This window comes from Equus asinus, chromosome 19 (assembly GCF_041296235.1).
Source record: "Equus asinus isolate D_3611 breed Donkey chromosome 19, EquAss-T2T_v2, whole genome shotgun sequence".
Lineage (NCBI taxonomy): Eukaryota > Metazoa > Chordata > Mammalia > Perissodactyla > Equidae > Equus > Equus asinus.
Genome location: NC_091808.1, coordinates 3,751,965 through 3,776,128, shown reverse-complemented (window position 1 = coordinate 3,776,128; position 24,164 = coordinate 3,751,965). Strand labels below are relative to the sequence as shown.

The following is a 24,164-nucleotide window of genomic DNA, read 5'->3' as shown; positions in this document are numbered from 1 at the left end:
AGGAGGGAGAGGATGAGGAGGAGGGGAGGGAGGAAGGAGAGGATGAGGAGGAGGAGGGGAGGGAGAGGATGAGGAGGAGGGGAGGGAGGAAGGAGAGGATGAGGAGGAGGAGGGGAGGAGGGAGAGGATGAGGAGGAGGAGGGGAGGAGGGAGAGGATGAGGAGGAGGAGGGGAGGAAGGAGAGGATGAGGAGGAGGGGAGGGAGGAAGGAGAGGATGAGGAGGAGGGGAGGGAGGAGGGAGAGGATGAGGAGGAGGAGGGGAGGAGAGAGAGGATGAGGAGGAGGGGAGGGAGGAAGGAGAGGATGAGGAGGAGGAGGGGAGGAGGGAGAGGATGAGGAGGAGGGGAGGGAGGAAGGAGAGGATGAGGAGGAGGAGGGGAAGGAGAGGATGAGGAGGAGGAAGGGGAGGAGGAGGAGGACAAGGGGGACAAGGAGCCCTGCCCTGGGCTCTGTGGGCCAGGCTGCCCACGGAGCTTTGCCAAGGAAGATTCTGCAGACTGCCGGCCCATAATGCCATATACACCTGCTCACCAACCCTCCTGCACACGAGTGAGCAGACACCTAGGGCAGTTTGCAGACAGGAGTTCTTACACTTTTGGGGAATAAAAACTATCCTGGGGTTGCTTTACGAATGCAGGTCCCAGGCCCCACCCTCTGGATCCTGGTTGGGCAGGGCTGGGTGGGACCCAGGAAGCTGCCTCTTGAAGTTGTCTCTCTGGTGATTCTGCTGCAGGTGGTGGGCAGCACGCACCTGAGCCGCCTGGGGCTGGAGGCTGACGGTTCCTGGCCGCCAGAGAGCAGAACCTGCCCAAGAGGCCCCGTGGCCTGCGTCCAGGAGCGTTCAGGGCCAGCTGGAGGCAGTGGGGAGGACCCGATCCTTGACAGCGTCTGTGGAGGCCACCTTGGCCCATTTGGGAAAGCCCAGCATGTTGGTGCTTCTAGGGCCACTTCGCATTTGTCCTCTCCGACCACTGCCAGTGGCCTTCGCTGTGTCTTCATGCATCTGTGCAGGAGCTGGGGGAAGGCACCCCGGGGGCCTTGGCCCAACAGCACTAACTCAGAAGCCTCTCAGAAGGTCAGGCACCATTCACACAGCTGCAGCACCCCGGGCGGGAGACCCAGGAAGGGGGTCCGAGGGGGGCTCTGGGCAGAGGAACGGGGGTGAGCCCTTCCTGCAGCAGCTGCAGCTCAAAGGCTGGCAGATGCACCTCTGCTGGGATCCTGCCAACGGCCTCTCCAGCTTCAACCCTAACACGGTCTCAGGCACACTGTCCCTGGTTGTACCACCCCCTACTCATGTGTCTGATTCTGCAACAAGTTTAAACAGGATTATAAAGACAGGCTCAATTAGAAAGATTACCAGCTCCTCAGAACGCTCTATTTATATAGTGTTCACATCTTAGGAAGTTCTTAGTGTAGTCTCATAATTATTTCATTGGCTATATAGAGTTAAACATTTCTGTTGATTATCATGTAAGTAAAACCAACATGCAGCCGTAGCTGTGACATTAGCTACACAGCTTCAATGTCAAAAACATGAAACTTCATTGAGCTTTATTCAGTTGTTATTGAGTAACTACCGAGAAAATGATGAAACACTAAATATCATGTGAGGGATCTGCTGGCAGGAAGGACGCAATACTGATTCCAAGACAGGAGGGAGCGTGGGAGGTGGGTGTGGAGGGAAGGACGGAGTCTCGGCACTCACCTGTCGTCCACGTCCTGGAACAAGCAATTTGGGGTGTGTGTGGTCGTAAAAATTCTCTTTTCAGGAGGAATTCTGGGGGCTGAAAGAATGGAATTTTACACAAATTTCTGATTCCACGAAATGGATACTTCGTGTAGTTTATATTACAACCACTAGAAAATCCCATGTAGACTCAGAGTGACGGGCAGCTAAAGAAAAAATGAAGAAGTGGACTCTGAACAACAGAACTGTCGCCAAGGGAGCAGAGCAGACCCTCCCCCCCACCCCGGCGCCCCTTTCAACTTCTTGGTGGACCAGTTTCCAGGACCAATTTCCTAGAAAGCTGGGAAGTGACACGTTAACAGAACCACGGGGCAATGTGTGGGTTTCTCTCAGCAAAATCATGCTGGAAGGCCGTCTTCATTTAAAATCAAACAAGAGAGAGCTGAGCAAATTACTTTTTTTAAAAAAAGAGTTTAAGTATTTGGACTCAAAATTCTCAGCAAAGGTCACTGTCTTGGGATTTGACAGTTTCCAAGGCAGACAAAGGTGATAGGGCAATTTGCATAAAAGAAGTCACAAATCCAGAACCGTCCTCAACAACCAAATCATGAACATTCAAAATTCCGAAACGATTCATTCCGAAGAAGACTCCGATCATTCTGGGGAATAACTTGCTGAAATCTGAGTCACCCCTCTAAGTCTTTATCGAATATTTGGGAGAGAACATTCTATATGCAGGAAGCCATCAAACATCTGAAAGAAAGTCGCATACTAAAAACAACGTTTCTATCACTCTCCAGAAATGCCTTTTTAAAAAAGGCATCGTCCACCACTGAGAGATTATAAATACAATAAAGCATGGAATGGCTGGATCCCTGTGAGTAAGCAGTTAGGGATGGCACCTGCTTTCAGAGAATTACGAATCATGCGGCTAGCTGAGTTGCCATGGTAAGGGTCTACTGTTTCTGGCCAGGTACCTTGGCCTGAGGACGGCGTCACAGGCAGCCTATCAGGAGGTGTCGCCAGAAGGACACATCAGGGTGGCAAAGCACTGGGGTCCTTTGGGCTTCGAGGGAAGATTCCAGATTTGGGTTTTGTTTTCAGGGGAGGGTGGCCTGAGGAGCTGGCAGGAGCAGGAAGGGACCCCTGGAGAGACAAGCCTGCTGTGACTGGATTTCCACAGGCAGAGGTGGAGGGGAGGAGCCTCAGGGAAACAGCGGGAGCAAAGACTGGAAGGCAGGAGGCCAGCTCATCTGCAGAAGCCAGAATGTGTCCAGGAGGACAGGAGATTCAGGAGAAGGCAGGATGGGCCAAGCGGGAGGGAGGGATGCCCGGCACCTAACTTCTCAGTGGGTGGAGACAGTCTGGAGCTCTGAGCAGGCAGCAGTGTCCCTGCACGTCAGGGGGGCCCACGAGGCTGAGGTCTGGGGCTGCACGAGGATGAGATGCACCTGGGGCCCTGGACCCGACAGGCTGTTCTCGCTACTGGACGAGAGACAGCAACTGGGGAGGGGGACAGAGCACGCACAGTTGCAGTGATAGCCTGGACACGGGTCAGAGATGCTGGTGCCTAGACCCCTTCACTGACGTGGGGACATGGTGTAGCAGGGGGCACGGGGACGGCCAGGTGACAAGGGTGGGTGTGCCGAGCCTTCAGGGAGATGCAGCCTCTGCTGAAGGCTGGGGGAGAGGCAGAGGCTTGTGTGTGAAGCACGGGAGGAACTGAGGGACCAATGGAGCCCACGCCCGGCCCGGGCCTGGCTGTTACCTTCGTAGCCCGAGTGCACTCTCTCGGCCAGCAGCACGCAGCACAGCTGGCTCTCGGGGGCGTGTGCGCCCCGCACCTTGACCAGGTAAGGCGTCATGCGGAACGGGTGGTAGCGAATCTCGTTCTCGTGGTTCTTCCCGACACTGGAGAGGAGGCATGAGGAGAGGTTTGGAATTACGGCAGAAGGAAGCGTCCTTTGTTGCTAGGTACCTCTCTCCTAACAGCTGTTACGTCTCAGCACTCCTCTTATTTGTTGCACAGCCACCCAGGGAGCGGAGCCAGGCTCCTCGCTTGGGGACCCAGGGCAAGCTGGACATGCTGCCCTGGGGCTGTGGTCTGGGCCTCTGCCCAACCCGAGGAGCTGTCCCCAATACCCCGCTCCCTGTCCTCTCCCTCCAATATCCGGTGACGTTAAAGGGTAAATCGAGGACTCAACAGCCCTGTGCAGGGAGCACAGGGCCCTTCCAGCAGCCCTGCTCTGCAGCAGTTTGCATTCTAATTGGGGTTAGGGACACTGCTCCAACAGTGGGTCCTAGCCCCGACTTCTGAGGGCGCCAGGGTCTGCCCGGGGGTCACTCCTGGCCCTGCAGCAGGATGCTCAACCCGTCTCCCTGTTTCGGGCCAAAAACCTATTGGGAAAGCTAGGGGGCTCTCCCTGGAAAAATGCACCCAAACCAAAGGCTGCTCATGCTTTAGGGGTTCTCACAGACCCGGGGGTCTGCGCCTTCCCAGGTGGTAGATGGCAAGTCCAGGCTCCTCAGGCTGACAGGCTCCAGAGGAGCAGGTTAAACCCCTCCACTGTTGACTGTGCTGTCTTAACTCCTTGTGCACGTTTAAAATGCAGCTTATAAAAGTGTGTTTCCACGCAGACTCTTCAGTGGCAGGGGCACTCCTGCAGAGCCCCTCACACTGAAAAACATGGGTACACGCGGGGGCGCAGGCAAGCCGACAGCCTGTCTCCCCCCACCACGCCCCCCGAGGAGCAGGAACCAATGGAGGGCACACCCGGGCCTCCTCCGCCTTCACAAGAGGAGCCCAGGAGGAAAGGCTGGTGCCATTAAAAGGAGGGAGTCCAGTGAGTGGGCTCACCTGACGCGGCAGAAGAACGACTTCTCCTCCATGCATTCTTGAGTAAAAGAGTCTAAAAGAAAGAGCCCAAAGTCACGCATCTGATTACACAACTAAACAGAGACAGCACTCAATCTCTCCCAGACTCGAGAGAAGCAGCGGGTTCAAGAGTCAAGGCGTGAATGCAGATTCACCCGAGTTCAAATCTAAGAAGCTCTTAGTGGTCTTTGATTATAGTTCTGACTAAAACGAAACAGTTCCATGAGTGTGCTGCAGACCAAATTATGCCATGCTAGTTTACAGCCAGGCCTTGATTTGTGAAATGGTACATACGCTGCTACAAATGCACCCAGTAGTCAACAATGTAACTCCAGAAGACACACCGACTGATGGGCGGAATTTTTGCGTGGAAAGCCCTAACCATTTCAATCTACCTATTTTGGGGGATATTCAGTTCCCATAGAAGCAACTCAGGGCCTTTCAAACCTTACATCAATCCTTTTGCCAAAATACTAAGTAGGCAATTATTAGTTAGGGAAAATGACACAAAATTACCGGCCTGGAAAGGCCTCTGAGAAGTCACCTGGTCCTCCTTTTTTATTCAGACATTCAGTTGCACCATCCCAGGAAGATGGCACCACCTGTTCACACTGTAAATCCACAGGCAGAGCGGTCCCTCTCACAGTGATCCTGCACTGACCACGTCCTTGGAACACACACTGTAAACTTGAGGGATCTGGCTGCACAGCCCCCCGGATTGGAATTTGGGGAGAAAGTGGACAGCTCGGTATCTGAAACCAATGGCGAATGTCTCCTCTTTTGATGAGCCAACCCTACAGCAAACTGCACTTCCGGTCCTGGCTGTTTGTTGTCAGGAAGGTAAGCCACTGAACTGCAGTGGTGACAGGGTGACAGCCCTACGCCACCGGCTGACTGGGAGCAGGGGGAGTGGAGAGCACCACAGGTGTGCGGGGGACCCAAGACCCAGGAGGCGGTGAGAGTGGGTGTAAGGAGCATTTTGATGTGAGCAGAGATGCTGATCCAAGAGCAAAGGAAAAACGGGGGACGGTTCTGGGTGACTCAGCCAGAGCTGGCTCTTGGTCAAGGTGACGACTGAGGTCAAGCTTGTCTGGGGTGCCTCCCGGCCCCAGCATCTCCTGTTCCTCTCTCTTGGCTCCTTCATGCTTCTCTTCAGTCCAACTTCAGCTCTGAGCAATCAGAGCCCACTTGGGGCTAACGACTGTCCAGGGTCAGGCAGGCAGAAGCTACAAACTTGGGCTTCCAGAGGGGAGTTTTGCTGGCCGCCCTGGTCACTGAAAGTGGAGGGGCTGCAGGGAAGGCCTGAGCTGGTTGGGACCCTCCCCTCTCCAGCACCTTCTGCCAGAACCCCATGCTGTATTTCTGCAGAGACTAGTCTGGCCAACCAGTCCCCTCCTGCGCCTACTCATGTGCAAGGTCTGAGCTGGTCACAGTGGAACCTTCCAAGCCTTCCAGACTCTGTCTTCCATGTCAGGTTGGAGGAGGACGCGGACATGCCACAGTTAACAGCAAGGGCCCTGCTGCAAGGAGCAGGGAGGGCAGGGCTGGGGCAAGACGCCTGACACGAGGAGACCAGTGGACACACTCCACACCCTGCATCGAGGGGCAGCAGCGCCTACTGTGCAGACTGGAGCCTCAAGTGCCTGGAGAGCCTGCGGGCAAGCCCAGGAGGATGTCATAGTCTACATTCACGAAGCTGCCTGTGACCAAGGCGAGGAGCACTTCCCACATCACCTGGACCTCGTCACACCACCTGCAGAAGGTGGGGCGCCCCGCCTACGCCCCGACTGCCTTCCAGATGCACCGCGGCCCTTCCCCACGCTCTGCAGACTCACATACTCACATCAAGATTCCAGCTGCTTGGAACAGCTTCCCTTCCAAAACGCCTAACATTTCTGAAAATCTTCCGAAATGGCTCTCCCTCTCTGAAATTTATGAAAAACCATCCTTCTCTCTAAATTTATTCTGAACAAACAACTTCTTATCCTTTGCCTGGACAGAGGGCAGCCGACGGCCTCTTTGGGTGAGTACACTGTACGGGTCTCCAGCAGAGGAGACATGGGGAGCACGCCCCACATCTGGGGGTGGCCCCAGCCCGGCCCTCACCCCGGGAAGGCAGAAGTCCCCACCTCCTCCTGCTGCCAGGAGGAAGGACAAGGCGGCCAATGCCGCGGGGCCCTCACCTGCGCCCCCGCAGATGCTCCACGGGGGAAGCTTGTAAGGCGTGGTGGAGCTGTGGAACACGCTAACATCATGGGGCGCCAAGAACTCCACGAACTTGGCATCGTAAAAGGTGTCTCTCTTACAGTGAAAGATGGAGGCAACTTGGTCAGAGATGTACAGGATTTTCCCAGTGACCAGAGACACAGCCGCAGCAAACATATCCTGGAAAGGAAAAACATGGCTCCAGTGAGGACAGACAGAAGGGGAATGGACGGGAACTCCTCTCCTGAGAGGCACAGACGCGGGGCAAGCAGACGGGAAGGGAGCAGGACAAGTGGAGGGTCAGGGAGCTGCCAGGCCCCTCTCCTCAGCCCTGACTAGAATAATTCTACTTTCCCCTCTTAGGTATATTGGGGTCCAAATGGGATGTTATTTGGAAAAACACACTGGAGTTCCACAGCCAAAAGGAGCCCCGGTGTGCCGATTCCCTGCAGGTGTAGACCATTCAGCCTTCTCGGGCATGGGGCTCCCTGGCGTCTGGGCTGGGCTGATTTGGGAGGTGAAGGGCGGCCCTCCAGCCCCTCTCCCTCTCTCGCCTGGGCTGTCAACACAAACCTCTGCCAGCACAATCCTCTCCTGGGGGCCAGGGGCAGCCTGGGGAGGTGGGGCCCCTTTGGCCCACCGTGGGCTCTCTCCCTGCCAGCTGGCCCTCTGAGCGCAGGGCCGGGGGCTCCCTGGGGTTAGGCTGCAGTGGGGGCACTGGAGGAAGGAGCTGGGAAGGGCTGGGGAGCCCACTCTCCCGGCCAGCTTTGTCTGGATCCCCATCTGCCCTTCCATCTACTCTCAGTGGCTGAGAACTGCGGATGGCGAGCACAACGGTGACTCACCTCCCCTCCCCAGACCTCCAGGGGCGGCGAGGGGAGAGGGAGGCTCTTTATGGGTTACCTAAGAATGCAGGAACTTCGGAGTTTCTGAAACTGAGTTAAAATGCCAGGCCCCCGCCAAGCGAACCAACAGTCACCTAGTGTGTCCTTTACCCCCATGCGGGCACCACACTCGGCGAGGCAGGTCATCCTTATACGCGCGAGGAATGGGGAGGAACCAGCCACGAGACAAGGACAGCCTCACAGAAAACAGCAGAAGTCTGCACACAACTGCTACTTCTCGACTTTATATTCTTTTTTTTTTTTTTTTTTAAGGCACAAACTCATTTCCTGAAGCTCCAGACTCTGCTGCTTCACTGTAAAGCCACCGGCCGTGGCGGCTCAGCTAGCTTACCCGGACGAAGATCTCGTGCAGCTGACAACGAGCTTTCTAGAGGAAGCCTCCACCGGTGGAAGATACGTACCGCGTTCTTCACGATGAACTCGGAGGTGGCGTTCTCGATTTCCTCTACGGTGTAGGAGGGCACGTCTGCGCTGCTGGAGTGGTTCTCACTGGACATCAGCAGCTGGTAATACTCCTCGTTGGCTGCAGGAGAGACGAAGGGGAGGACTGAAATGGTTCCTAATTCTCACGTGTTGGGGGCTCTACTGTTCTCCTGAGAAAGTGGGCTACGGAGACTATCTCCTGGGACATAGAGAGAATAGAACAAACAGAAACCAACAGAAATCTGCTTTTTTTCCCTGAAAAATCAGAAGGCCTTTGATTACAGAACTTTTTTTTTTTTTTTTGGAGGAAGATTAGCCCTCAGCTAACTACTGCCAGTCCTCCTCTTTTTGCTGAGGAAGCCTGGCTCTGAGCTAACATCCGTGCCCATCTTCCTCTAGTTTATACGTGGGATGCCTACCACAGCATGGCTGCCAAGCAGTGCCATGTCCGCACCCGGGATCCAAACCAGCGAACCCCAGGCCGCCGAGAAGCGGAACGTGCGAACTTAACCGCTGCGCCACCGGGCCGGCCCCTTTTTTTTTTTTTTTTTAATTAATGTTATGATAGATTACAACCTTATGAGATTTCAGTTATACATTTTTGTTAGTCATGTTGTGGGTACACCACTTCCCCCTTTGTGCCCTCCCCCCACCCCCCCTTTTCCCTGGTAACCACCGATCAGATCTCCTTGTCAATATACTAACTTCCACCTATGAGTGGAGTCATATAGAGTTCATCTTTCTCTGACTGATTACAGAACTTTTTAAATGATAAATATACATTATTCTAAATACCCTGGCCACAGAGCTCTACCTAACCCTCACTTCCCCATGAGGTCTTGAATCGTGACACAACATTGATGTTTCCACATAGGACGGCTATGGCAGCCCTGCACCTGCCACTCTCGGTGGCCTCGGCCAGATGCTTCCATCCAGACAGAATCAACAGGTGGAAAACACTGGGCACAAGAAGCAACATTTGGAACAAACTGTTCAGAACAGAACCTGCAGACGAGGGCCACGCATCCTGGATCGTCCTGCACAGCTTTGGGGTGACAAAGCCACGGCCGCAGCCGGCTCTGCAAAGGGGAGCCCTCAGGCAAGGGGAACCCAGGGCCGCGGCCTGGAGCTGGACCCGGGATCCCGCCAAGCGTGTGCGAGGCCTCTGGACCCGAGGCTCAGTCGTGTCTGATTTGGATTCTCCACCTTGCAGACATCAGGAACTGGGCCGTTTCTGAACGTACTCTCAAATCCAGAAGTAAACTGCTGGAGGGGCAGGAAACGCCCTCTTGATGTGGGCCCCCCTTCCCAGTTCTCGAGCTATTGTGGGTGCCAAGAATGAAACACCCGACACGCCAGCGGACCAGACAGTGACCTGCCCCGCAGTTCCTCCTTCCACAGGCTTGCGGCCCCCAGAGCCGTCCCTCCCCAGGGGAGCACACACCCCAGGGGCACCAGACAGATTCTCAGATGGCATTTTTAGGCCTGACCAGCACTGACCAGCCACACCTGGCACTCAGCTTGCGCCCTCAGTGGGCCGGTGAGAGTGGACCATCCCCGTGCTATCCACCAAGGCCTCCTGAGGGCAGAGGAGCCCCCAGCGTTCTCCACCCTTCAGAGAACTGCCTGGCCCTGCAGTTTGTGTGCGCCCCAGAGGGCTGGCCCAGCATGTCAGCTGTTTTCACTCTATCAACCCTCATGAAGGGACACGGCCTAGAGAGGAGCCTGCAGAGAAACATGGGGCTGAAGAGGGTGCCCCAAAGGCAGCACAAACCAGCATACAGCAGAGCCCACCCTTCATGCCTGGCACACGCTCTCCCAGACAGACCACATGGGACAAGCAGCAAAGACGTGCCGACAAAAGTTATCCAAACGTTAGAAAATAGGAGACTTTGAAATACAGCTTTGTATCCACGATTATTAGTGACAAACCCTGCCCTGACTGTATGCCATGCCTTGACACAGTAGCTGATGATGACAGAATAAAGCCACTGTTCCTTTATCTCAGCCTTTAAGGTTTTTCTATTATAACGTGCGTTTTTAATGTGCACAGTCTCCTGGGACCTCAGTGCACATGTGTAACACGGGTGGAGTGGGGGCTGGGCTCACACATCTGCTAGGTAAGGAAGCTCCCTCCTCTGACCTAGTGAGATGCTGACTTTTCTTCTGTCTCTGCTTGTTTGTCATAAGGGATCAAAACAGCTAAGGAAGGCCTCAAGTGCAGGAGCTGGTGGGTTCCACTGTAAGGAAAAGGGTCCGCCTAAGCATCCACTGCTCTAAGGTCAGAAATGCGTCCATGTACACTTCCTCCGAGACTTCTGCTGTCATCTCTGAAACACTGGAGGAAATCCTAAAACCTCTCGAAGCTCACATTCCCTCTTCCCAGAAACAGACTGGAAGGCAAGGCTGTGTGGACCTTTCCGACCAACTTTTAGAGCTTAACCATCCTAAGATGACCCCCAGTGCAGGGGTCACGGGCCTGAATTCCCTGGGATGGGCTGTTTGCAGAACAGCCCAGCCAGGGGTCGAGGGCTCGGTTCTCTAGAAATGCCAGCACCTGTTCCACGGCAGGGGGCTCCTCACCTGCCCTGGAGACAGAGACACCCGCGGTTATCTGAGCCCCAGGAGAAGGGGGTGCCCGCCCGGAGGAAGGGGCAGTCATAGGAGCAATTGAAGGAAGACTGAACTCTGTCGGAAGTTATTCAAAGGGCCTGGAGTTTACTGAAAAGTCAAGTGTCTGAGCTCGATGATGCGAACATTTCTGCAATTTGTGGCGTTTGTTCATAGATTCCTGCTTTGCATCCATGAGGAGTTCTGCACGTGTATTCTCAGATGAAAGCCTTAGTCTGTTCCACTGACCAGTTCTAAAAGCTCTTACGTATTCTGCCATCTAATAATAAAATCCAAATACACCCACAAATGGAAGCAGCATCTGGATGCTGGAGGCCGGCTGCGGGCACCTGTGACGGAGGGCGGTGCTCCGCCCCGTGTGCCTGCCTCCTGGTTCAAAGACCACCATTGCGGAAATTCACACAAGTTTAGATCAACTCGAAACAAACTGCCCAAGGTCTTGAATCGTGAGGCTCTAAAATATTGTCCTTTGAGGATCAGATCTAGCAATACCCACCCTCGTATCTTTCACGTGTTTTAAAGGAGGGCCTGGCCCTCACTAAATGCTTTGGGCTTTAACTCCATTTCACTTCAATCCCATTCTGAGGGGCTCACACGGCAGGCCCCACCGCAGGTCACCAACTCTCCAGCCAGAGCCTGGAAGGTGCTGGACTCTCCTGAACACAACCCAACCCCAGCCCAGAGCACAGACTTTTACGTTTACAGAGGTTTCTTTTATCACCTGGTTTCCCACCTGAATTTTTTCCTCTAAAAGTCAAGTGCAGTAGAAAACTTCCAGTGAATTAAGGGTCTCCAATCCACGGAAGCTCTGTCGGCCTGTGAAATTCCCTTCTGCTGTTTCAGGGTTGAGCTTTGGAAAGTCAGCACTGTCCAAGCTGTAACGTGGGGTCTGTGAACCTACAGGTTTGGGACAGACGCTCGAGGCTGACATACCTTTCACTTGCTTCACACTCCTCAGGGCGTACTTCAAGGTTGCCAGCGTGCTGGCCTTCCCCTTGGCCTTCCTGTCTGCGGGCAGGTGGACTTTCAGCTCCCTCAGCGTTTTTATCAGTTCTTTGTGCGTGTCTGCCTTGGCGGACTGCTCGCTACTACGGGGTTAAAGAAAGGCAATCAGACGTGAGCGTCCCACATGCCCTTTTCCGAAGAACGTGCCTCTAGTCCAGTTTCCCAACCAGGGCGCTGGGACATCTCAGTCCGCGTAGTTCTCTGCGGTGCACTTCAGGATGTCAGCAGCATCCCTGGCCTTACCCACTGGAGGCCAGCAGCACCCTCGCCAGCTGGGAGGACCCAAAATGTCTCCTGACATTGCCACATGTCTCCTGCGAGGAGACAGTTGAGAACCACCTCTTGAACCCAAGTGAAGACTGCTGAAGTCCCTCCGACTGGGTTCTAGTCCCCTGACGGTGAGAGCTGGGCCCTGCCCAGCAAGGCCTGCCTGTCGACCCACAGTCTGGCAGGCAGCCTGCATCCCTGAGCTGTGCCTTCCTTCCCTGTCTCAGATGAAAAGGACCGAGTGACAGAGATTACAGAGGACAGCAAAGTGGCTTCCCAGGGCGTGAATGTGAATGACGAATACAAGGAAACCTCAGAGAAGAAGGAGATTGATAACAAAGATCTCCAAACAAAGATACAGAGATGGGAGGAAGGCAGGACAGGTGGCACTTGCTGAGGGAGAGGGGCCTGTTTAGAGTACAGGGTGCAGAAAGAATGACAGAAATCAGGGCTCTGAGGCCGTGACAAAGTGCCCACATGCCCAGGACTAAGAGCTGGATTTTAGTCTAGCAGTGATATAAAAATGTCTGTGGATATGAAATTAAGGATACTTTGTTATAAATACCTAAAAAGGGTGAGGAATGTTCCAGAGGAAAAAGTCTGAGAGGCAGACAAGTCTGCTCAGATAGACTGGAAGCACTAGAGATTCCTAACAACATCAGGGGCTCTGACAGGCCATGGGGACAATTGGTGCCCGTAAGGGCACGGCCAGGGTCACAACCGAGCTGCACAGACTAACAGGTTCTCGCAGAAGCTTGTAAAAAGTCACATCACCCCCAGAACTAACCTCTAGTAACAAATCTTTCAGTTTCTCCAAAGACTCTACGTTAAGGGAGCTCTGACTGGCCTTACCTGCAGCCGCTTGTGGACGGGTTGTGTTCAGACTTCGCCATCATCAGGCTAAAGGCATCTGGACTATAAGAATAAAAAATAAAGACAAAACACGGAAGATGGTATGTTCCAGCCACTTCCTCCCCCGTCCAACCCGTGATAACAGGCTAGATTACACCATAGGAAGACAATTTAAAAAAATATGAGGTTAAGATAAAACTGGAACATAAAACCTTCAGATAACAGGAAAAATAAGTATTGCGCTATGGAAACCCAAGACTGGAGGAGCCAGGTCATTTTCTATGAACCATGCAGCGTTGGTGTAAGGAGCTGCCAGCGGGGCTACCTGACTCTTCTGCCTCCCGAGAGCTCGTTATCCTCACTAGCTACCCACTGGCACTCCGATCTTCAAAGTCAACAGTGGCATCATTAGAAGGAGGGCTAGACTCTAGTAAATTTCAGTTGTTCTGAGTTAACGAGATTTTCAAAAATCTTGAAAAATTTGGTAATCATGATATAAAGACCGCAAAAGCAGTCAAGTTACAACAGGATGAGACATGGAGAAAGCAAGCAACCGGCCTCGCCTTGGTTGGGCGGGCCAGAGGCCACACCTACCCCTGGTGGGTGTCAGGCGGCTCCACCAGCATCCCCAGCTCCTTGCCAGCGTCCTCACAGTCGCTGCCCTGCGAGTCCCGCCCCGTGGAGCAGTTTTCGTTGGTTTCATTTCCACTGGAGCCACCGCTCATGTCGACGTCCTCCTGGAGTGGGGCTCCACTGGGCATGGGCTCTGTGTGCTCCGTGGTGGGGTGGGGCGGGCTGGGGGCATACTCAGCGTATCCATTCATGTTGGCTCCCGAATGAAGCTGGCAAACGAGAGAGATGTCGTCAGGCATTGAAGAGCGAGGCGGTTCTGGCGGCCACCGCGGAGGGCTGCGGTGAGATCCCCCTCCACGTTTTGCTACATGACACAGCAGTAGTCGGGTCAAGTTGGGTACCCTTCTCTGTCTCATTCACTGAGCTCCTGCCTGCCACGAACGAGGGAGGCCGTGGAACCAGGCACCCCAGCCCCAGACATTGGGTTGCTGATGGCCTAGTCAGAAGGTGACAAGAGCATCAGTGATCACCGCTCAGCACGAGGAGAGCTTTGGGAAAAATACAGATTCCCGCTGAATGGCATGCAGGGCCTAGGAACCTGCATTTTACAAATCTCCCCAAGTGATGTAGGGGAGGAGTAGCTCTCAGAAATCTCGGCCATCACAAGTTAGAGGAGACCCCAAAACCAGGCTTCAGGCAGGGGGGATGCCCAAACCTGGCTGCGGGTAAGGGGAGACTTCAGGGGGAGATGGGGTTATGGGAGCAGGTGCTACCCTGTGCAGAGGGCAGAGCAGGCGGGGGCCTTACAGCAGCACGAGTGGTGGTGGGGTGGGGGCGGGGGGGGCTTGTTCCAGGCACTGCAGGCAGTTCCTGGGCTCCACTACGGCCTGTGTGAATTGAGTGTGGAAGGGAGATGGACCAGAAGGAGGCCAGCATGGAGTTTGTACTTTATCTGGGAAATGACAAGACTAGGAGCCATGGAAGCATTTTGAGCACCAGACTCATGGAACTTGGTTTGCATTTGGGCAGTCCCCACTGCTGCCCTGATAGCTAACTTTGGCGCTTTGGGGGCAGGGGGGTGGAGGGGGTGGAAATTAGAGACAGACTAGCCATAGGCTGGGACAAGTAAAGACCATGAGTACACGAGGCAGAAGGGGTTCAACCAGAAGCCTAAGGACCAGAGAGATGTCACAAGGTGAAAGGGGGACCCAGGAAGTGTCTCCCTCAGGGTCCCCACAGGAAGCAGTCACCCACTCAAACCAGAAGGGTGTTTGATGAAGGCATTGCATAAAAGGATGTGGTCACGGTTACGGAAACAACAAAAGATGTGCAACCCTGGGGGCTACCAGGTGGGGGCAGGGGGAGCTGTTATCCCCCTGGGCCTACCTAGGAAGAGGAAGAGGGCTGCTGAAACCAGAGCAAGCCAGTCAATCCGCGGCTGGGGGGATCCCCCGGCTTCTCTCTCCTGCTGACCTCAGAGGTCAGGGAGGCAGGAGGCAAGTGGACCTGCTGACACAGTCTGCTAAGACCAGCCTCAGGGACTGAGCCGGGAGGGAAGGTCTGCAGGGCCCAGGCGGTGGTATCTTCACTGAGGGGTGTCCCCAGAAGGCAGAATGTGCCCCCCAGCTTCCACATGCTCCGGGAAGCAGACCAGACGCCTGATTGATGATGCCGACTACAGACACTACGCTAAGAGCGTGAGCCACGCCATTCCACGGAATCCTCATGAGCACTGTCCACAAAGCACGTAGGGTACTCTTCCCGCTCCATTCTAAGGACGAGAAAACAGGCAGTGACTTGCCCAAGGCCACACAGCAGCAGGTGACAGTGCTGGACTCTGGGCCCACCAGTCCCTGAAGATGGGGACCCGTGGAGGATCCAGCACATTATTCTTTGGAAAACAGGAAGTCTGACTAGACCTTGACTTGTTCACCAAGCACACACAGAAAAGAGCTAAGACGTGGCTTTGAAAAAGCGTGCTACAAAGACAAAATGAATACAGCCTCCACGACATGGAGGAAACAAGCAAATTCAGGACAGCACCAACTCTGTGTCATATGTAAAAATCAAGAAATGATGGATTCCATGAAACAGGTAATGGAGGATGAGCCAAAGCCACAGACTGAGACGAAAATGCCACATCAGAACAGAAGATTAGAAAGTTAAGTTCAGAGTCAATAATGAGGAAAAGGGTTTCAATGATGGGGAGGAGAAGCATGAGAAACTCTTTTAAAATGCAGGCAAAGGGCTGATATTACATACGAAGGGAGGAGAGACATGGAGGAAAGCTGTGTGTTGACCTGCGGATAATGGCTCTTTCAGGAAAAGACACCAGAGCAGTGAAGTGGAAACCACAACGAAAGATACACGTGAAGAAAACCCTCCTGGCTGAAGACAGACTTCCTGTGCCCATCAAAGGACTCCCTGCATACCAGGCAAAATTATGCGATGAGTCCAAGCCTCCATCATCCTGATGAAAAATATTTTCAAGTAAAAATAAAATTCTCCCTGGGGCCGGCCCGGTGGCGCAGCGGTTAAGTTCGCACGTTCCGCTTCTCGGTGGCCCGGGGTTCGCTGGTTCGGATCCCGGGTGCGGACATGGCACTGCTTGGCAGCCATGCTGTGGTAGGCGTCCCACGTATAAACTAGAGGAAGATGGGCACGGATGTTAGCTCAGAGCCAGCCTTCCTCAGCAAAAAGAGGAGGACTGGCAGTAGTTAGCTGAGGGCTAATCTTCCTCCAAAAAAAAAAAATAAATAAAATAAAATAAAATAAAATTCTCCCAGCATCCAGACAGGAAAAACAAGCAGGTTACCTACAAAGGAGGGAAGTCCTGTGCATCTGGACAGCTTGGCTGCAATATTAAATTTTCAGAAGATCATGTCTCCACAGCCCTGCAGGGGGAAGGTCATGGCAAGGGAGGAAATCCCAGCTAGAGGACAGCTGTTCATGGTGGCTTTAGACAACCGCAGCTTATCCACGTCCCCAGTGACAGACAACCTAAACTGCCAGCGGCGTTCCAACAACGTGAGGAACAAACAAGCAAGTCTGCTGCTCAGTCTTTTTTAACATTTCAGGGAAGTTCTAGCTAATTCAAGGGAAGAATGAAAGGTGCTACCTTTGGGGAAGAGAGAGATCAAAGACGAAGCAGAGGCTATTCCCCCAAGAGAAATCTATAAACTTAGGGAGATGCTCAACCTCACTAGTCACAGGGAAAATGCAAAGGCTGAAGTCACCCTAAGTGGACAGGACCAACAGCATCCGATGTCGGCGAGGCAGAGGACTCTTGTGCACTGTGGTGTCCCAACAAAGTCTTCCTGGAGGGGACTTGGGGTGTGTCCAGCAACATTTACGACCCGCACCCCTCCCCACTCCTAGGAGCCACTCTGGGAATGCTTGTGCATGTGCACGAAGACGCGTGAGCATGGCACACAGAGTGATGAAGGACCATCAGCAGGGAGCCTATCGATGTCTTATCAGGGCACCTCGTCCACCACGACCGCCCTGGCCAGGCACCAGCCCCAACTTCCAAACTGGGTCCCCTGCCTCTGCCCCCTGCCCTAGGGGGCCCAGAGCACGGCCCTGGTCTGCACGGAGGGCCCACAGCTCTGCAAGGCCTCCTTGGCTGCCTCCCGAGCATCTCCTGCTGTGGTCCCCCACCTTGGCCCAGCTACTGGGCTCCGACCTCATGGACTTTGCTGCTCCCTGAAGCCCACGGCACTCATCCTGCAGACAGCTTGTTCCTCCTGCACAAACATACCATCTTCTCCCCCACCAGCTCCGCATCCCCCATCCTGCTCTCTCCTCCATGGCGCTGACACTGCCGGACTCCACACCGACGTGTCGGAGCTTTGAGGTGCTCCCTGCTGTATCCCCAGGGCCTGGCACCTATTGTTGACAGCGTAAAACCCGGGGCAGCAGCACTATGGAATACTATGCACCCACCAAAAAGAGGGAGACCAGACATAGCGAGGTGGGAAGATTCTAGGACATAAATGAACAAGTCGCAGAACAGTAAGTAACAACCACAATAAAACGACAGGCAGCACTTATGCAGGGCTGGCCATGTGGTGGCACCGTTATAGGTGCTGCTTTCTGCTGATTACCTTCCTCTTACTGCACACAGCATGGAGGGCTCACGCTACGACAGAGGACAAGACAGACATCTTTCCTGTCCCCATGGAGCTCACGTTCTAGAGGAGAAAACAGGTCATCAACAGGGGAACAGCATACACAGCAGATTAATGACACGTGCTAAGGAGAAGGAAGTAGAGCAGGGGACCAGGAGAGGCTGCGTGGGAGGGGCTGGGTGGGACGTTTTACGGAGGGTGTCCAGGGAAGGCCCACGCAGAGGTGACACTGACCTGGTACCTGAGCCCCCGTGTGGGGTGCTGACTCAGAGCCCCTCGGCCTCGCTCCCCTAGGTCTGTAGCTGCTCGCTCCTCCCCAACCCCATGGGGCACACACACACCTGGTCCTCCTGGCTTCACAGCTGAGGCCACCAGGAGTCTCTGGCTGAGTATGCCCCCAGCCCCAGAAAGTCTCTGGCCTTGGATGGAGCGCCACACCACGGGGTGGGCCCTCGCTTCCCCAGCTGCTGCCAGAGGGCCTGGCGAGGCAACTGGACCCGAGAGTGCCACTCCCCAGGGTGAACTTAGACCACAGCGGGTCAGGAAAAAAGAAGGGGCTGGCAGATAAATCTCCTCTCCATCCCCCCGCCTCAAAGGAAGCTTTCCTTTCCGCCCTTCCTTCCTGTCTTTTTTTGGGTAGTCTCTCTGATGAGGCCCCAAGGGGCTGAGGGACCAGCCAGGTATGTGTGAAGCAGGGCGTCACCACTAGAGCATCATCTTGTGTGCGCGTCCCAGCCTTTTTGTCCTCACTTCCCTCTTCCCTCACTCATGCTGCCCTGGGATCGCATCTCACAGGAAAGTGCTGGCATTAAGTCTCAGCCCAGACTCTGCTTTTATGAGAACTCGAACTGACAGACAGACTGAAGAGGGTGAGAGAGTGGGCCAGGAGGATGGTGGAGGAAGAACGTTCTAGGCAGGGGGCAGCAAGTGCAAAGGTCCCGATGCAGGTGAGTTTGAGGAAGGTGGGCAAGTCTGGAGCAGAGAGGACAAGGCAGAGGGTAGGAGGGCAACATGAGGTCAGAGCCAGACCCGGTGGTGCCTTGCGGTGGGAGAGCCAGGACTCCGGTCTCATTCTGAGTGGGATGGGGACTGTGGGAGAGTTCTGTGCTTACAATGTAACGGCCTTGTAGGCTGGGGGCCTGATGGAAGCAAGGAGACCTCTTTGAGGGCTCTTGCTACGGTTCAGCAGAGTTGCCAAGGGGCTGCCCAGGGTGCCCAGAGCATCCTCTCACTCCTGCCCCCAACAGCCTGGGTACCACGCATCTCATCCCATGGTCCCCACTGGATAAGCAGCTGGCCCTTCCTCCTGAGTGAATTAGGAGGGCTGGGGGGTTAAGTGAGCAGCCCCCGGACGGCAGGGTCTTCGGTGGGTCCCACCACTTCCTGACCGTGTGTTCTGGGGCAAGTTCCTGAGCCTCTGGGCCCTGTTTCCTCATCTGTAGGGTGGGGCGGCGGCAGCCTCTGCCTCCTGTTGGCTGCCGGGAGGGTTAAGTGACACAGCCTGTGCAGTGTCTGCAAGGCAGTAAAGTGTCCAACACACGCTAGCTTTTATGATCGTTGCCGACTACTACAGGAGAACAGATGGGTAACACAAGCAATTTTTTTTAAAAAAGGAGATATTTCATTGCCATGAGAGCTGTCTCTGGCTTGTATTTAAAGGACTAAGATCTCAGCTGGCCACCCCCGACCCCAGGCAATAAAGACCCCTCTGGAAGGAGCCAGCATGCACTCTGCTTCCAGGCATGCCCCGGGGGCTTGTCTCTTGGCTCCTTGGAGGAGCTCCAGGCTGGCCCCCAGTCCCCACCCCTGGGAGCTGGCACGAGTAGGATTCATTGAGCAGGAGTCACCTGATTACCTTAGTAGGGAGCAAATCTTCTTGCAGAGGGTTGGGCAAGCAGGGCAGAAATGTGAAACAATGAACCAAACCAAATCACCTGAAACTTCATTATTCCAGGAAATGCATCGCTCAGCACCGACAGTTCTAACAGACCGACCTCATTTTGCCAAGTTAGCAAAACCAACATGCCGGTCAAAGCAGACTCTGCCTCCTGCCTTCCACAAGCGTTTACGGAGTGCCCGCGTGCCGGCACTGCCAGGGCCCTGCGAAACCTGTGTTTCCACCCCTGGGGGGTGCTCACAGCCAAGGTGCCAGGGTCCCCGGAAGGAAAGGACAGCCAGGCTCAGAAGGGGCTGCTGGAGTGCCCCTGTCCCTAGAGATGTCCCCTCCGCAGATGTCCGCCCACTGGCTCTGCCCTCGGAGAGTGGTCAGACTGGAGGAAAGGAGCTGAGCTCCCCGCCCCATCTCCAGTCTCCTGGCCACACCTCCGGGAGCGAGGTTTGCCTTGACAGGACAGAGGAACATTTAGAAAGTGCAGTCCCGATGAGGTCATAGTCTGGGATCGCCCCATAGTAATTCGGGAGCGGGAGGACGCGGGCGAGGGTCTGGAAGGAGAGGGGCCAAGGCCTGAAGCCCGCTGAAGCTGATGGAACAGTTCACGGGGTTCATTACACGGTCCTCTCTACTTTCACATATATTCAGGGTTTCCATAATAAACGGTAAAAAAAAAAATTGGGAATGAAAGGACAGCCTGGTGTCCTGTTCCACCCTGCACTGCCACTGCCAGGGCTGGTAAGGGCTTCTCAATCTCAATATCCTTGGGCCTGAGGGAGAAAGACATCTCTTTGTGGAAACCAGAAATCAGCATAGAGCCCAATTCCTGAAGGCAATCAAGTTTTAGAAACAGAAGTCAAGATACACGCGGAAAAGTCCCAAACCGTAAGGTTACGGCTTGATGTATGTCCACAAACTGAACACACCTGTGTACGCAGCGCCCAGCTGTGGAGGCAGAAGACTGCCACCCCCCAGGGGCCCCTGGTGGCCCTCCCAGCCACCAGCCACCCCGGTGACACCACCAGCCTGACTTCCCACAGCCTGGTTCATTCTGCCCGTTTGGGGCTTTATGTAACAGGCATCTCAGAGCCTGTGTCTGGGTCTTTTACAACCCCCAATATTTTAACACGTCTGTCTGCTGCTTCCTGGTAGGAGTCAATTCCCCGAGGCCAGCCTGCTGTAATCCGGAGAAAATGTTTGTCCTGCTAAATAAACACCACGCTCTCCATGGCAACAGTTGGGTAACTGAGGAAAATGTGACCGTGGCCGTCCAAATATGGAAGGGCAGGAGACTGGGAGAGGCCCCGCTCAGCCTCTCCGAGATCCCTTCAAACATTCTCAGCTCCGCCTTTAAACCTCAGATACGGAGAGGCAGAGATTTAAAACAACGACACTGTAGACAACGTCACCCTCCTAGCTTCAGCGCTGGGGGAAGGAGCTGCCTGGTGGCCTATTCTCACTCCTCTCTGTCACCCCAGGAGGAGCACCAGGAACCCTTGAGGCCTTGGGGGCTGGAGAGGGTAGGGTACGCCGCCTGGAGCCTGCTCCTCCTTCCCTTTGGAACTGCCCCCCTCTGATAATGCAGTGGCCTTGACCCTGCCTGTGACCAGTCACTGTCCGCCTGCTCACCTAGGGCTTCTGATTTGCTCTGGACTTGGAAATACAATAACAAACGTCACAGATGTGTACTCAAGGAGCACAGAGTTGAAACGAAGGTGTAACAGAGAAGCTGCTTAGGGCACAAACCCATCAGAGGCCCCCATCCAGACTTTCTGGTTCTCCCTTGGGTCCGCAGGTGGGCCAGCTTTCCACAAGCGCTGGGGCCGCAGAGCCGCTGCACAGCTGCCAGGTTACGTGTGGCTAGTTAGTTTTGCCGGGCACAGTGGTTTTCAATGTCGCTCTTTATTTTGACTAACTGCTGAGAGGTTCTGCCAGCCGCTCAACGACCTGATGGAGCCTGCGGTTTGCTGAGGCCCCGCGAAGCGACGTCATCATTTAAAAACAGAGGCGTGCCCACCAGTATGTTTCTGAAAGTTAAGTGTGCAGGACAGAGAGTACAAATGAGAGGAACCTTTCCTATTTCCTCCTAAGCTCGGCAGAAATGCCTCACAGGGTGACGTGTGTGGGCACCCGGGGAATCATCCGCAGAGTAACAGGAATCCAAAAATCCAGGCATTGAAACAGACCTCGAATCCGAGCCTCCCTACAGATGGGGAAACTGAGGCCCAGAGGGGGGCTGAGTCACCCAGCAGCAGCTGGCTGGCTGGCCGCAGGACTCCCCTCCCAGCCCAGCACCCCGGCCTCCAGAGAAAGTCAGGGCTGTGTGGGTTCTGTACCAGTGAATCACACCAGATGACAGGGACAGATAACTGCGAACACCCACGGTGCCATGCCTGAGTTGGCATATCACGGAGCTCCCACTTAAAAATAGGGAGTCTCTTGCCTTGTTTCACTCATACCTCTTATAAAACGTGATCAGCCCTGTATTTAACAACTCAATTTCCAGTTAAAGCCTTCAGGGGCAGTCTTGTTCCCTTCTCCACTAAACCCAGCCTGGGACCACAAACCCCAGGTGGGGCAAGTGGGGGGCCTCTCCCCCCTGCAGCCGGGGACAAGGCCAGCGGCCCTGATGTATGAGACATGGGAGCTGAGGGGTATTCACGGGGGGGCTTCTCCCATGGTGCTGGGGTTAACATTCGGAGGACCTGAGGACCCTCCTCCCAAATTTCAGACCACTCAGGATTCAGCACCCAATTTCAGGCCTTCATGGAATCTCTGAAGCTCACCCCGATCAAGACCCTCAGGATGATGGAAAGACCCTGGAGACGTCTTGGGCCCGGGCCCAGCCCTGCCATGGTGTGTGCCCAGCAGCTCTCGGGGCCTCAGTCTCCTGATCTTCGAAGCCAAAGGGTTACCCTGGATGATTCCCAGGGGACCTTCGGGCTCTGGGGTTCTGTGACTATGAATCAGACTTCCAAACTGGTTTCCTCTGTGTAGGTTTCAGAAAGCCTGGCAACCGAGTTATCACACTTTAGCCCCCGCCTTCTTGGAGGGGTAAACAGGCTGTCCCCCGACGCGGTCCTGGTCCATGTCAGGGACTCGGTAGCCAAGGTGCAACCCAGAAGGATGGTGTGACTGCTGCATGGCAAAGTCGGACACCTCCCCCACTTCTCCCAACCTGGGGAGAGGGAATAAATACAGGGAGGTCCAGCCTGGGGAAAGGTTTCCAGGCCTGCCTTGGCACAGGAACTTTCTAGACTCTCTGCTCATCCACTGCAGGGGCCCCCTGGCCTGTTTAGGTAAAGCCCCTAGACCAGCGCCCAGCAGCCGCCCTTCCCTAGCCTGAGACTTGGTTATCTGGCCTCAGAGCAGAAAGCTGTCTCCCCAAGCGACCCTCCAGAATCCCAGGGGCAGCTGAACCGACCCTCCGGCGGAGGCAGGGTTCAATAAAGAACATCATCTAGAGAAGGACAGTCCGGTGTGGCAGTCACTCAGTAGCTCTGTGCCCTTAGACAAGCGGCCTAACCTCTCTGGACCTCAGTTTCTCCATCTGCAAAATGGGGATAACAGTACCCACCCTCAGGCCGGTTGCAAGCCGAGAAGGAGTCAAACGGCCCAGGAAACTCTCGGATCGCGCCTCCGCGGGCTCCGTGAGCCGCCGCCGCCGCCACCGCCGCCCGGAGTCCACCCGCCCGCTGCCCGGCGGCCGTTACGTAACCAGAGCCCGGCCGCACGGCGGTCGGCGCCCCAGCCCGGCGCCCGCCCCCGCGCCGCGCCGCGCACTCACCGCCGCGCCGCGTCCTCGCCCGGCCGCCCGGCCGTCCGCGTCGGTGTCCCGGCCGCCACCACCGCCGAGAGCGCGTAGCCTGCAGAGCCGCCGCCGCCGCCGCCGCCGCCTCGCCGCTGTCACATAGTGGAAAACGTGACCGCGCGCGCCGGGCCCGCCCCCCGCGCCTGCCATTGGCCGCCGCGCCGCCTCATCTGCATACCGCGGGGGCCGGGCCTGCGAGCGCCGCGCGTCCATTGGCTGTGGCGCCCGTCGCTCTCTTTACATAAGACGCACATGGAACTCCATGTTCACCGCGTCGGTTCCTCAATGAAGACGCGACGGCGCTCGTGCCCCCCTCCTCGTCCTCCCGAGTGGTCCCTTCCACTTCCGGCCTCGGCGCCTTCCATTCAAGACAGCTCGCGTCCGCCGGTTCGGGGAGCACGGCCTGGAGCGTACCACCGCGGGCCGGGGGGGCTGGCGCGGGCCGGGGACCCGCTCCCGTGCACCTCCCTCCGGCCAGCAGGCCAGCCGAACCCCTCCTGCAGCCCAGGCGCCGGGAGGCTGACACCGCCGGCGACTGGCCAGAGGCGCGCCCCCAGGGGCCGGCGCCGCGGGAAGCTCCCTGCGGACATCTTTCATTCACTCATTCATATTCATTCATTTACTCACTCGCTCATTCATTCATGGCTGGGCGCCGAAGCTGCCCAGGGGACCGAGACGGGACGGCCCTGCAGGAGCTCCCGGTGCAAGCCCACCCAGGCTACTGAGGTTGACACTTGTCTCAGATCTGCCTGGAGGGCTTTTCTTATTTTTGAGACCGTGTGTCGCAATTTTTGGTTCAGCAAATAGAGTCGTTGTTACTACGAGAAGGTACAAAAGAAAGAAATGATGTGGTCCCCGCCCCCAATCACGCCATTAGGGAGAAAGGACCGTCTTGGGAAAAGGGA

At 55.4% G+C, this 24,164-nt stretch overlaps 1 protein-coding gene across 4 annotated transcripts in view; it reads right to left on the bottom strand.

Moving 5' to 3' along the window:
• The window catches only part of PER2 (period circadian regulator 2), a 43,197-nt gene extending 19,803 nt beyond the window's left edge, over positions 1 to 23,394 (bottom strand). Inside the window, exons 1-9 of one of the 4 annotated variants that reach the window (XM_070489256.1) lie at positions 23,236 to 23,394; positions 13,449 to 13,696; positions 12,855 to 12,917; positions 11,664 to 11,818; positions 8,078 to 8,199; positions 6,750 to 6,951; positions 4,549 to 4,600; positions 3,460 to 3,602; positions 1,710 to 1,788 (exon numbers count right to left, since the gene is read on the bottom strand). In XM_070489256.1, coding sequence (XP_070345357.1) covers positions 1,710 to 1,788; positions 3,460 to 3,602; positions 4,549 to 4,600; positions 6,750 to 6,951; positions 8,078 to 8,199; positions 11,664 to 11,818; positions 12,855 to 12,917; positions 13,449 to 13,678 — 1,046 coding nt within the window. In that variant the 5' untranslated portion in view covers positions 13,679 to 13,696; positions 23,236 to 23,394. Of the gene's footprint in view, positions 1 to 1,709; positions 1,789 to 3,459; positions 3,603 to 4,548; positions 4,601 to 6,749; positions 6,952 to 8,077; positions 8,200 to 11,663; positions 11,819 to 12,854; positions 12,918 to 13,448; positions 13,697 to 14,813; positions 14,941 to 15,859; positions 15,885 to 23,025; positions 23,148 to 23,235 lie in introns of those variants that run through there. The other 3 variants (XM_070489257.1, XM_070489259.1, XM_070489258.1) reach the window with 3 other exon arrangements.
• Between the last annotated feature and the right edge of the window lie 770 nt (positions 23,395 to 24,164).